Here is a 12,319-nt window from a genome sequence, read left to right as displayed (position 1 = left end):
AATTAAATAGTAATCTTAGATTTATTCTTAAAAATTAGTGGAATATTCTAAAACTAAAAAAGAAAAATAAAAGCACTCTCGTAGCTAAGTCCTCGTGAGCTTAGCAGTTAGATTTAATCAATACTTGATCCATCCCTTAAAAAAAACTACGGATTTATCCAAATTTTATTTCAAATACGTAAACTAAAGTTTCTCTTATACTTACTATCCATCATCAATCATCCAGAAGTAGTAGTAGTCTGACATGTTAAACCCTGTGCTAAAGCCCACTTTGATGATCCTGGAGAAAGTTTAATGGTGAGAGGGTTACAAAGAACTTTCAAAGAATAATCCTTACGGAAATCAAAAGCACCCGTGAATCTGACAGAAGTGGACATCTCAATCTCAAAGTTAACTGCTCCACAAGAGAAACTACGTTCAATTTCTGCATCATGTAGATCCATCTTAAATTGGACTTGTTTTAAGACCGTAGCATCATCTTTTTTAGAGAAAGGTGCCAACTGAGTGGAGGCAAGAAGACTTGGATTATGCTCATTGTTGTAAAGGATACTAACACAAATAGTGTTGTAAGAGGCTTCATTCCAGCCATTGTTAGGGTTTGTAAAGGTGAGGTTAATGTTCCATTCACCACTGAGTCTAGAACCATTCATAGTAAGTGAGTTGAGAGAAGCTGATTCCACTCCAAAATATGGAAGCTTAGGATGTGAACTGTTGTCGTAAACTGCAAATAGAAGCATGCCAAAAGCAACGACGATGATAAAAAGAATGCAAAGACAACCCATAGGAGTTGGCAGGCATCTATCCTTTGGTACTAGACAATAAAAAAGATCACGTCAATGAAAAATATAAAAGGTATATGCATAACGTCATTTATTTAGAGGTGATGCATATCTACACTGCATGAAGATAAAACTAACATTTTTTTTTTTTTTTTGACGGAAAAAATAAATATATTCCGTCAAAAACAAATTAACATTAAAATTTATGGTTCCTATTTTTACCACATGAAATAATATAAGGCACAAAGTTCTTATAAATTTTATGGTTTCCGTTAAATTAGTCTATTTTTTTGAAAGTTTACTAAACTAGTTTAACCGATTTAGATCTTAAATACATGTTAAGTTATTTGTTTCTTCGGACCATCTAACATATTTCCATCCCTATTTTCAATTTTAGAAAATTGTATTGCATTTAAGTAGAGAGGCTTGAGTGAAGATGTTATTGTAAAAATATTGTATCTTCAAGTACTTGACAAAAACAAAAACTAACAATTAAACATACTCGTTGAAACACATACAAGGCACAATATTATGTAGTTTATAACGCTAATCAGGGTGCTTTTGTACAAAAAACTGAATTAAATTAGTAATTACATGCAACATATATGCACGTTTTTCATGCATTGAAAATAATCAAGAACAACAGACCAACAACAAACAAGAACTAACATCATATGCTATGAGAAATACCTGGAGCTGGAGGTGGAGCCATTGCTAACGATGAACTCTCGTCGGCTTTAGGTCTTCACGATACGAGATTATAGTTTTTTTTACAAGATATGAGATTATATACTTATGTCATAGGTATATCCGTATATGATGTAGTGAAAATTGTATCCTATCAATTAAATAAATAGTTGAAATCCGTTCATATATTTGGCCATATCAATTAAATATTCAATTAATTAATTATTTCACTATGGATCAATAATTAGAGTTTTGCCCTAAAAAAGTAAAATAAATAGTTAGAGCTATCAATTAATATATGTTTTTATAATTATTTTTTCACTTAAAATTTGATAGAATTATAAGCAATATTCACTATATTTTGTTGACAAATAATCAACAAGAATATTCCAATATAATATATAACTGCTACGATTTCCATTCAAAAAATAACCCTATGATTTCTTTTATTTTTATTTTTAAGTTTGATTAACATGTAGAAGATGTTAAAAAATATTAATATTTATATAATTTTTTTGGGTGTGAACATATCAATTAAATATTCAATTGATTAATTATTTCACTATGGATCAATAATTAGAGTTTTGCCCCCAAAAAATAGAGCTATCAATTCTCTCAAAAAAAAGTTAGAGCCATCAATTCTCTCAAAAAAAAGTTAGAGCCATCAATTAATATATATATTTATAATTATTTTTTTCACTTCAAATTTGATACAATTATAAGTAATATTCACTATTTTTTTTTACAAGATTTGATAGAATTATAAGCAATATTCACTATATTTTTTTGACAAATAATCAACAAAAATATTCCAATAAAATATATAACTCCTACGATTTTCCCTAAAAAAAAAAACTAAGATTTCTTTTATTTTTATTTTTAAGTTTGATTAACACGTGATGTTAAAAAATATTAACATTTATATAATTTTTTGGGTGTGAACCGAGATTGGAGAGACTGATCTTTAGAATCAAGTACCACAACGTGACAAAACTTCCCCTCGAGGCATTGTTACATCCCCATGACTGAATTCAAATTCTAAGACAATGATCTATAAGGTATCATATTCAAACCGCATTTACACTCTTTTCTACAATATCTGCAATTAAAAGGTTAAGGAGCAGACATTTTGTGTCTTTTTAAAACAGAAAAAATTAGATACAGAATACAGGATGAGGAAATAAAATGAGAGGATAGAGAGTGATGAAATCAACAAAAGGATGCAGTTATGATTTATGCTCCAATTTGTAGAAGAAATGCAAAAACCTAAGACTTTCATAAGTTTATAAAGATGTAAGTTTACTATGTAAGTGAGAAGAAACACTAACATGATTGAGGCCAAAATATGAAAGAGAATATAATTAATAAATAACACTACATGTAAGTGGAAGTTCTACAATCTTATATTCAAGTGTTGCAATGCGTTTACCGTGTTCTCAGCTTTTCTTGCTCATTTCTCAGTCAATTCTTCCTTTGCCCTTGGACAGAAATCCTTTGCTGTTCTAGATCATTAAACTCATTGCTAATGGCCGTGTTGACGCAAGATGGACGATAAGATATGTATATACCAAGAAGTTTAAAATCCGAAAAAGCATGCTATTGAAAAGCTGAAAACAAATAAAGACTTGTCTAATTCTAAATTCATATTGTTCAAGTTTCAAGCCGTTAACGAAGACTTTTTTTATAAAAAAAAAACTGTTGGAATAAAATGTGTTTTACCTTTGAGAGTTTTAATGATAACAAGATATTAAAAATTGTCAATTGGATATGCTAATATTTGTTCAAGTGTACAGAACCATAGACAAAATTTGACATCTTAAAAAGGTATTGGAAGAACAATAGAGAGCAAATGAATCAACAAAAAGGAAGCTTAAAGCGTCTGAAGAAAACTGCTCCTGAAGACAAAGTGCTCCTGAAGACAAGGTGCTCTTGAAGTGGTGACGTCATCAGAAGCTGAACTTCATCAGAAGCTGAAAATCACCAGAAGCTGCAGTTCATCAGGAGATGCAACATAAAACTTCAAAGGTTGTTCAATGGATTTAATCTCGTCTAAAGCATTGCAGAAGACTGGAAAAGTGAAGCAACGGCTAGTTTGAAATGATTTGAAGGCATTGGATGCTTGTTCTTCAAAGAGCGTTGACAAAGTACAATTGTACGAAGTGTACAACCACTACCTCCACTACTCTGTTTTTGTCTTTGCTACAAGACAAGAAAAACAGTTCAGCCTGCAACGATGTTCATTCACAATGGGAATGCATTTGAAATTGATTCTTCATAGGACAATGACCATATCAGGCAAAAAATCATTGGTGATTGATCAAAGCTTCAAACGACTTTATTTTGAATGAGCTAGCAATTCACAACGTCTCTTTCACATCTCTATATAAAGAAGTGAAGACTTAGAGATTGGCAGGGACTCAACAACAATTTAGAAAGTGCCAAAACTCTGTTGAAATTGTTATGCATTCAAAAGTTCACTTAGAATTTCTTATCAACTTTCATATCTTAGAAATTCTAGAGTCTTAAGAGTCTGTATCTGATTTGTATTGTGAACACCACTGATTGTATATCAAGTGTTCAACCTCAAATATTTTTCTTGTAATTCTGTTTGAATTAAGAAGTCTCTCGCAGTTGTGCTTGAGCATTAGAAGTCTTTTGATTGTGTTCAGAAGCATATGAAGTATCTTGCAGTTGTGCTTGAGCAATTTGAAGTCTCTTGCTAGTTTTAGCAGTGAGCAATTGTAATCAGATATTACATAGTGAACTCTCCTTGGAAGTGCAAGGGGGACAGGACTGACTTCCGGTTTGTGGAAGGAACCTGTATAAATTGCTTTGTGATTTTCTTCTCTCTCTCTCTATATATATATATATATATATATATATATATATATATATATCTGTTTTATCCGCTGCATCTAGTTCTAAACATCACTTCAGAAGTAGAACTCTATCTGCTTCTGATCAGTGTTTTCAGCTTAGGAGAAAAAGCTAACACAATTCAACCTCCCTTCTTATGTTTTTCTCACCTTCAAAAACTTGGTCCATGATAGGCAGAGGGCTGAGCCCAACTTAGAAGAGGGAAATGTGTTAGTGGGCAAGAATGATACTAAGGCCAAAAAATGGAGAGTTTATGTAAGTAAGCAAAAGAAAGAGAACGTACAAAATGTGCGACTGCTTAACTAGCCGAGTTGGTTAGGATATTTTCCCAATAAATAGGATTGTAAGGGGAATTATTAGACATGCAATCATTTTCTTATCACCTTTTGGTTAGGCAGTGACTCACTCACTGAGGAGCTTTGCTCTGGTTGTTATCTTTCTTTGGTACTATTCCATAAATACAAATCAATCATTTCATCATCTCTTTTTATCTTTTTTTATCTCTTCTCTAACAATTGGCCCGACCTACCCTTTTCATGCCCCCAAAAATGACTGATAGAATGACTGACGTAGAACACCGTTTAGATCGCTTAGAATCCAACCTTGATGGGTTGAAGGATGCCTTAATTGCTGAGATTAAGCGTGCTGTTGCGTCAACTGTTGTGTCAAAGGAAGCTTCCCAGAATATTGGTGTATCGGCTCATTCTTCCCTCGACGAGTTTCGACTCTCTACGAAGAAGGTGGAGTTGCCGTCGCTCACCGGCGATGATCCTGTAGCTTGGATAACTCGTGTTGAGACTTACTTTGAGGTCCAAAACATCTATGAGGAAGTGCAAATTCAACTAGCAAAGCTGAGTATGGATGGTCCTACGATTCACTGGTTCAATTTATGGCGAGATTCGACGGAGAACCACACTTGGGAGAATTTGTCAGAAGCGATGATGGCCCGTTTTGGTGGTGGTCGTTTGGAGAATCCGTTTGAGGAATTCAAAGAATTAACACAAACTGGATCTGTGGAGGATTATGTTGCAGAATTTGATGGCAGAAAACCACCAGTGTTGATGCATTTCGTGGAAGGGGAAACACGGGTTGAAACAGTGGCTCAAGAGCTGCGTGATAGGGATGAAGCTTTGCGACAATTGAAGTACAATCTGCAACGAGGTCAGGAGCAAATGAAGTATCAGGCTGATAAGAAGCGCAAGGAAGTGCAATTTGAATTAGGAGACTGGATTTTCCTTAAACTCATAATAGGCAACAATCTATGGTTCAACGGATTCATCAGAAGCTGGCTCCAAGGTTCTTTGGACCTTACCAAGTGATCAAAAAAATAGGGCAGGTTGCTTATAAGTTACAACTTCATGCAGAGTCCATAATTCACCCTACCTTTCATGTTTCTCAATTAAAGAAGGCATTGGGCAATTATACCCATTTGACGGAGTTACCTTCTAGTTTGGAGATAAGTTTGATGGGGGACAACATAAAAGAGAATGGTTAGTTCAATGGGAAGGGATGGATAATGGAGATGCGACTTGGGAAGAGGAATTGTTGTTGAAAAGTCAATTCCCTGATCTGAGCCTTGAGGACAAGACTGTTTATGATGGTGGAGGTGATGATAGGCAGAGGGCTGAGCCCAACTTAAAAGAGAGAAATGTGTTAGTGGGCAAGAATGACACTAAGGCCAAAAAATGGAGAGTTTATGTAAGGAAGCAAAAGAAAGAGAACGTACAAAATGTGTGACTGCTTAGCTGACAGAGTTAGTTAGGATATGTCCCCAATAAATAGGAGTGTAAGGGGAATTATTAGACATGCAATCATTTTCTTATCACCTTTTGGTTAGGCAGTGACTCACTCACTGAGGAGCTTTGCTTTGGTTGTTATCTTTCTTTGGTACTATTCCATAAATACAAATCAATTATTTCATCATCTCTTTTTTATCTCTGCTCTAACAGTCCACTACATTTATACTGATTCATATTGTTCAAGTTTAGAAGCTCTTAACAAAAGCTTGTTGCGACTGAAAGATGGACATCAACACCAACATCTCAGCGAATATAAAAACACTAATTCAAAGGGATCCAATCCAATAATCTATCTATTTAAGAATTTTACAAGTCTATTGCATGGATCTTTACTAACTCCTCATTAAAAGCTCTGTTTAGATAAGCAGATTATGAACACCTTATCATGATAAGCGTTTATGCATATATAATTTCAACTCAAAAAAGTGTAATTTAAACTCAACTCCTCAGGCCAAATGAGAGACTTATTGGTTATTTGAATCCAACTTAAATGACCAATAAGCTCACATAGCAGTGTAAATCGAATGTCTATCCTTCAAATAAATTCAATAGATGGGTCACCGGTAAAATTTGGCAAACAAAAACGTTAAACATCCTAACTTTTGTGCCTACCAATGTGAATTGTATTTATATGTATTTACTATATATGATCTATGCATACGATTATGTTTGAAGGTTCAATATTCTTTAGAATTTGTCAATTAAGCAAAAATATGGTACTTAATCGATTAGTACACATATGTTTGGTTGTTCATCCGTCTTCCTTAAAATCAAGGTAGAAAACTACGGACATAGTCTATAGTATCTCAGGTATGTATGTTCCTTAAAATCAAGGTAGAAAACTACGGTAAAAATCTATGATACCATGGTATGCATGTCCATTATGATTATTCAAAAGCTATACTTTGTAACTTCTGCAAAATCACGGTGAATCTATATGATTCTCACATACCTACCATGATATCAAACATACTCAAAGTGGATGTTACACATTGTAGCTTGTGGAGATCACGGCTAAAGACCCCTATATCAATTAATCACGTCAAAGTTGATTGCTTAATTGTTACATCGATTAGGCATGTAGTTTAGTCAACTAAACTGCACTAAAAATCCCTTCTTCGTGAGACAAATAATCTTCATTGATAAAGCTTAATTGAATAAGTTGCTCATTTCAACATAAAATTAACAAGTAAAAAAAAAAACAAAAAATTATGACTCTATTTTGGGTCAGTCCTTTCTAAACCAAATTTCACTAAGTGCACCTTTTAATTCCTCAAAAAAACTAAGTGCACCTTTTAAATTAAAGTGCGGGACGAACAGACTGTTTTTAGATAAAGACAGACAACAATCTTGAATCAACCATATCTTGAATCAAGTACTATTTGCAAAAATAATCTAAGAACCGCAAAAAACAGAAAAGCAATTATGACAGTCAAAGTAGAATGATATCAGAGAAAATAAATTCAGCAGAACACTAACATATGATTAAAGGAACCAAGTACTATTCACCAAAAAAAGGGACCAAGTACCAAGTAGTATTAGTAACATCAAGTCATCAACACGCAGAGTTGTAGATAAATTAGCACACTAACAAAGAGCCAACTGCCACAAGGTACTTAATATTTAACACCAAAATAACAACTTTTCTATGTTTGATTTCAGTATAAATTTTCAGGCATTGCACAAGCTACATAGGATCAAAACTTCTACTTGCACAGACAAAGCTCTCTCCAAATTAATGTAGAAAATGGGAGCATATTTCAGCCAAGGGGACAAAAAAGAAAGTAAAGAGTGTAGACAATCTGTTCATACACGGTTCAAACTTAATTCTCCTGAAACTGATGACCACACCGGGTGCATGTGTAGAAAGTAGTTTGCCCTTCATCCGCCGATCTCATCTAAAATTAGGAAGATATAGATACATAAATTTTGAGTACCAAATAAGCTTCAAGTTAAATTGGCAAAGCTTCATTGTGAAGCCTAGTAATACCTGTCTGGTATAAAAGGCAGCTTCGCCATGACCACATTTTTCACATGTTTTGTTGACCTGTAAAGAAACATAACATTAGAACATGTAAACATCCGCTTAAACATCATGCCATTAAATATATATATATTGCAGGATGCATTACCTTAGACAATTGCACCTTCTGTTCTTCAATTAAATCAATTCCAAGTTCTCTTCTGATATCCTGCCAACCAGAGAGTAGACAAGGATAATTTGCCAATAATCAATAACATATTAGTATGTGAATGTGTATGCGCTTAAAATCACATCACAATTTTTTCTATATTGATATCAAATCTTCAACCTAGGTTGATATTTCAAAAAGCTTAATTATTTACTCATACTTCTAAAACAGAGATCTTTTCACCATATATCCCACCAAGAGTCCAAGACAAAGCAAATCAAGGTATCATTTAGTTGCATGTACCAAAAAATACAGTTTATCGTAGATCTGTAAATTATATGTGCCTAGGTCATAGTGGAGGTGGATATAATCAATTTCATCTAAATACACCGGCATTGAACATAGATGATATATGATACGAGGGGTATTGTGACTTTGTTCAAGAAGGGCTAGTCTCCAAAAAATAGAGAAGGAAGCCAAAATTAGAAGAAAGGAGTTTGGAGAAATTTTTCACGACTATTTTCATTCATCACTCATCAATATATTGATGATTATGTTGTCTGCGTTTTTGAAGCATCGTTTTCCCAATGCACATATCAGTAGACCCTATACCTAAACACCAAGTCATTCAACCATAAGAACTATAAGCCTAAGCGACATGACATAGTGATATAATCATATCATATGTTAGGAGATGGAAATAACATGGTTAAGCTTATCAATAAAAAAAATATAGCATACCTCAGCAGAAATTGTGTAACTTATTTCCTTTCCTTTAATATCTGAAAATTACAAGGACATTCAGTTAGGACGCATAATGGGACTCCTAAACACACAATATATTAGTTCACTTGAGCACAATATGAACTTATTCACAGCAAATTATATCTAAATATGCAAGGACAGTAACAGTCTAACAGACGTGTACCACTACACCTAAGGAGTATCTAGCAGTAGATAGATAAATACATAAAATTAGATTTGATGTATATCATACGCATAAAAACATCACACAGATACTTTGTGAAAGCATAAGCATTAACAAGATGAGACATTTATTACAACTTAACAGGGGCACACGTTATGTTAAAAAGTAAGTACCTTATAGAATCATGAAGACTCCTCCATCAATATATCAAATCAAGACAAATCAAATAGCCCTTCGCAAACTAAAAAGTCACCTAATGTGTTATTTTTTGTTCTAGAGAGCCTAGCGGCCAAACTCACACACACTGAGTGCTGAGAAGGGGGGAATTGCGGGTACAAACTCGCGTCCCAGCATATTAAATGTGTCTGCACCCTTTCACCATCAGAGCTGTCACCTAATGTTATTTCCATATATGTGTGTAGTTGGCATTGTTCCTCTATATTATGTAGCCTAAACGATTTTTGCACCTTGCTTTTTCAAAATCAGAACAGTGTTTTGTTTCATTTCCATTAGTTATTTGATCACCTACACACCAAATTTTCCTTTCACACTTTCACTTAAGTTGTATAAGTACCAATCGAAATTTTGACTCACTATTCCCTAATTAGTAAACCATTTAAGCAATGATCGTGATAAGATAGAAGCATGTAATAATCAAATCAAAGAAAAAACAAACACAATGATAGATTATTTTGAACAGGAATAAAAAAAGGGTGTACCTTTTATGTTACACTTGGTTTTGCACAAGGGGCACAGTGCATAATCAGTTGAGGGAACTGTGAGCATTGTCCCACACAAGTGACAGAACAAAAAATCGCGACCACGTGAATACATTGGCACTGTTTGAGGTAACAAAGTATATTGTTGGTTGAAGTATGAAGTGAGTGTAGAGAGCTGAAGCTACTGCAAAAAGGGGAAGAAAACCGGTCTCAAAATAAAAACCCTAAAATCAGAAATCAAACCAGCACATCAGACGGGGGAAGATTCAAAAATTGAAGGGGAGAGGGTCAGAGGATAATTCATAGATTGAGCATTATACCAGCAACTTTCCTGAGGAAAAATCATGAAAATCAACATGAATGAAAAGTTTCTCAAATTTACCAAACATGACTAACACATTGTAACTTTGCGACAAACTCACGAGGTAAATGCCATCTTGAAGTCATACCCTTACCCAATTCATATAAAATAACACTAAATAGATTTATCAACAAATAATCACTTACAAGAACATTTATCAAACAGTTTGTGTTCAACGAGCAATAAATCAAAATTTATCAAACAATTTGTGTTCAACCAGCAACAAACCAAATAAATGAATGTAAACCAGAGTCTATAATATGAACTTATTGATATTCTCTTTCTGAAGCCATGAATTGCATGTTGCCAAAATCTCAAAATCCACAACAGAGGTTACAGAACGCTAGAATCACTAGAAGGAAATCCTAATCAAATTCATGAAATCAAATAAGAAGAGGAAGAGAAAATTTACTCACTAATGTTGAAAAATTTGTGTAGATCTGCGAGATAACGATTCTTCTACGTTCGAATCGCAAACCCTAGATCTGACATCTACAAATTGCGTGGAGATGAGAATAGAAAAACCAGAGAAGGTTGAAGCAGGGAGGTTGTAGGTGGTGGTCGCGGCAAGGCTCAGCGTAGCTGCGACGGCAGTGAAGGTTTACCAACAATGAAGAGAAGGGATCTTCGCGTTAATGCGTTATGTGATGGAAGATACCGTAGAGTTTAGTAACAGCTTTTAATTTATTAAAAACCTTTTTTAAGTCAGGTGGACCAATTTAAAAAATTTATTTGTTAAAGCCTTATCACCGGTTTGAGCTTTTAAATCATGTGGATAGCATCCTATTTAATATCCCTGAGTTAAAAAGTGATTTTTGTACTAGTGGGGAGACCAGAGTCTGGAAATGAACTTACAAACAAGCAGTGGCAGAGATCAGGACTTGAATGAAAGGGACTGGATATCGCAAATTGGCACGGCGTAATCGCGTTGTTGCGGCTGCAAGTCCATTTGGATAAATAATCCTGGATTTTTCATCTAAATTAAAGGGCATTGTAGTAATTTTCAAATTACAGAAAAAATGATGAGGTAATAGTCATTTTGGTCCGGAATATGTAACGAGTAGTCGCCGCAATTGAAATTTCAAAATAGTCATTGATCGTACACTTTGTTAGTCAAAATAGTTTCCGATATTAAAATGCTTCATTAATATTATCATATCAATCATTCAATATATTTACTTATTATCATATCAGTCCTTACAAATACTTACTTGTCATTTCAATCCCTATATGAAAAGAGTTATTGAGAGATTATTTTAGCGACGGAGACTATAACGATTAATATAGTACATAATTGGAGACTATTTTGAAATTTTGATACATTGAAGAATTATTGTGACTTCTCATTACACATTCAAGGGACTAAAGTAACTATTATCCTAAAAAGTAATAAAGAGGATGTTGTGGCCCGTGGTTTTTCCCTCTCTACGTTGAAGAATTATTGTGACTTCTCATTACACATTCAAGGACTAAAGTGACTATTGTCCTAAGAAGTAATAAAGAGGAGGCTGTGGCCCGTGGTTTTCCACTCTACATTGCTCTTCCACTGAGTGCATAGAGATGGAGTCTTGCCGCTGCCGAAGTGAGAGTGGAGGCTTTGTCCACATTCTAAACTTGCTTAAAAAAATGTATAATAAATAGCATATGTTGTTACCACTCATAATATTTTTTTTGGACCACTCATAGTTTTTTAAAACAAAACTTATAATTTTGGTATTTATTGTTAGTAAAATTTAAAAATATTTAACTATTAAATTATATTTATTTTAGGGTTAATTAAGTTTTTGGTCCCTATAAATATCTGCAGTTTTATTTTTAGCCCCTATAAAAATAAATCACACTTTTTAGTCCATACAAAATTTTCCGTTAGTGTTTTTAGTCCCTGTTAAATTAAAATTTGTTTAATTATGCTTAAAATTTTAAATTTTTTAATAATTTTTTACATACTTGTTTAAAACATTATAAAAGGTTCCGCCACAATAAATTAGCTCAAAATTTTATTTTTAGATCCAAATTTTCGTTAGTTTTATCTTGAAT

At 33.6% G+C, this 12,319-nt stretch overlaps 2 protein-coding genes across 2 annotated transcripts; both read right to left on the bottom strand.

The window, feature by feature from the left end:
• Positions 1–218: 218 nt before the first annotated feature.
• Positions 219–1,491, bottom strand: LOC11420917 (uncharacterized). Its single transcript, XM_003603056.1, has 2 exons — positions 1,470–1,491; positions 219–811 (listed from the first exon to the last, which is right to left on the bottom strand). The coding sequence occupies exons 1-2, from the start codon at positions 1,489–1,491 to the stop codon at positions 219–221; spliced, it is 615 nt and encodes a 204-aa protein (XP_003603104.1).
• A 6,133-nt stretch (positions 1,492–7,624) lies between these two features.
• LOC11424547 (DNA-directed RNA polymerase I subunit RPA12) lies at positions 7,625–10,208 on the bottom strand. Its single transcript, XM_024780034.2, has 5 exons — positions 9,922–10,208; positions 9,016–9,056; positions 8,275–8,334; positions 8,133–8,189; positions 7,625–8,040 (listed from the first exon to the last, which is right to left on the bottom strand). Exons 1-5 carry the CDS (start codon positions 10,034–10,036, stop codon positions 7,966–7,968), a joined length of 348 nt encoding a protein of 115 aa, XP_024635802.1. The 5' UTR covers positions 10,037–10,208; the 3' UTR covers positions 7,625–7,965.
• Between the last annotated feature and the right edge of the window lie 2,111 nt (positions 10,209–12,319).

This window comes from Medicago truncatula, chromosome 3 (assembly GCF_003473485.1).
Source record: "Medicago truncatula cultivar Jemalong A17 chromosome 3, MtrunA17r5.0-ANR, whole genome shotgun sequence".
In the NCBI taxonomy this organism is placed as follows: Eukaryota; Viridiplantae; Streptophyta; class Magnoliopsida; order Fabales; family Fabaceae; genus Medicago; species Medicago truncatula.
Note: the sequence above shows the minus strand (reverse complement) of the source record. Positions and strands in the feature narration are given on the sequence as shown.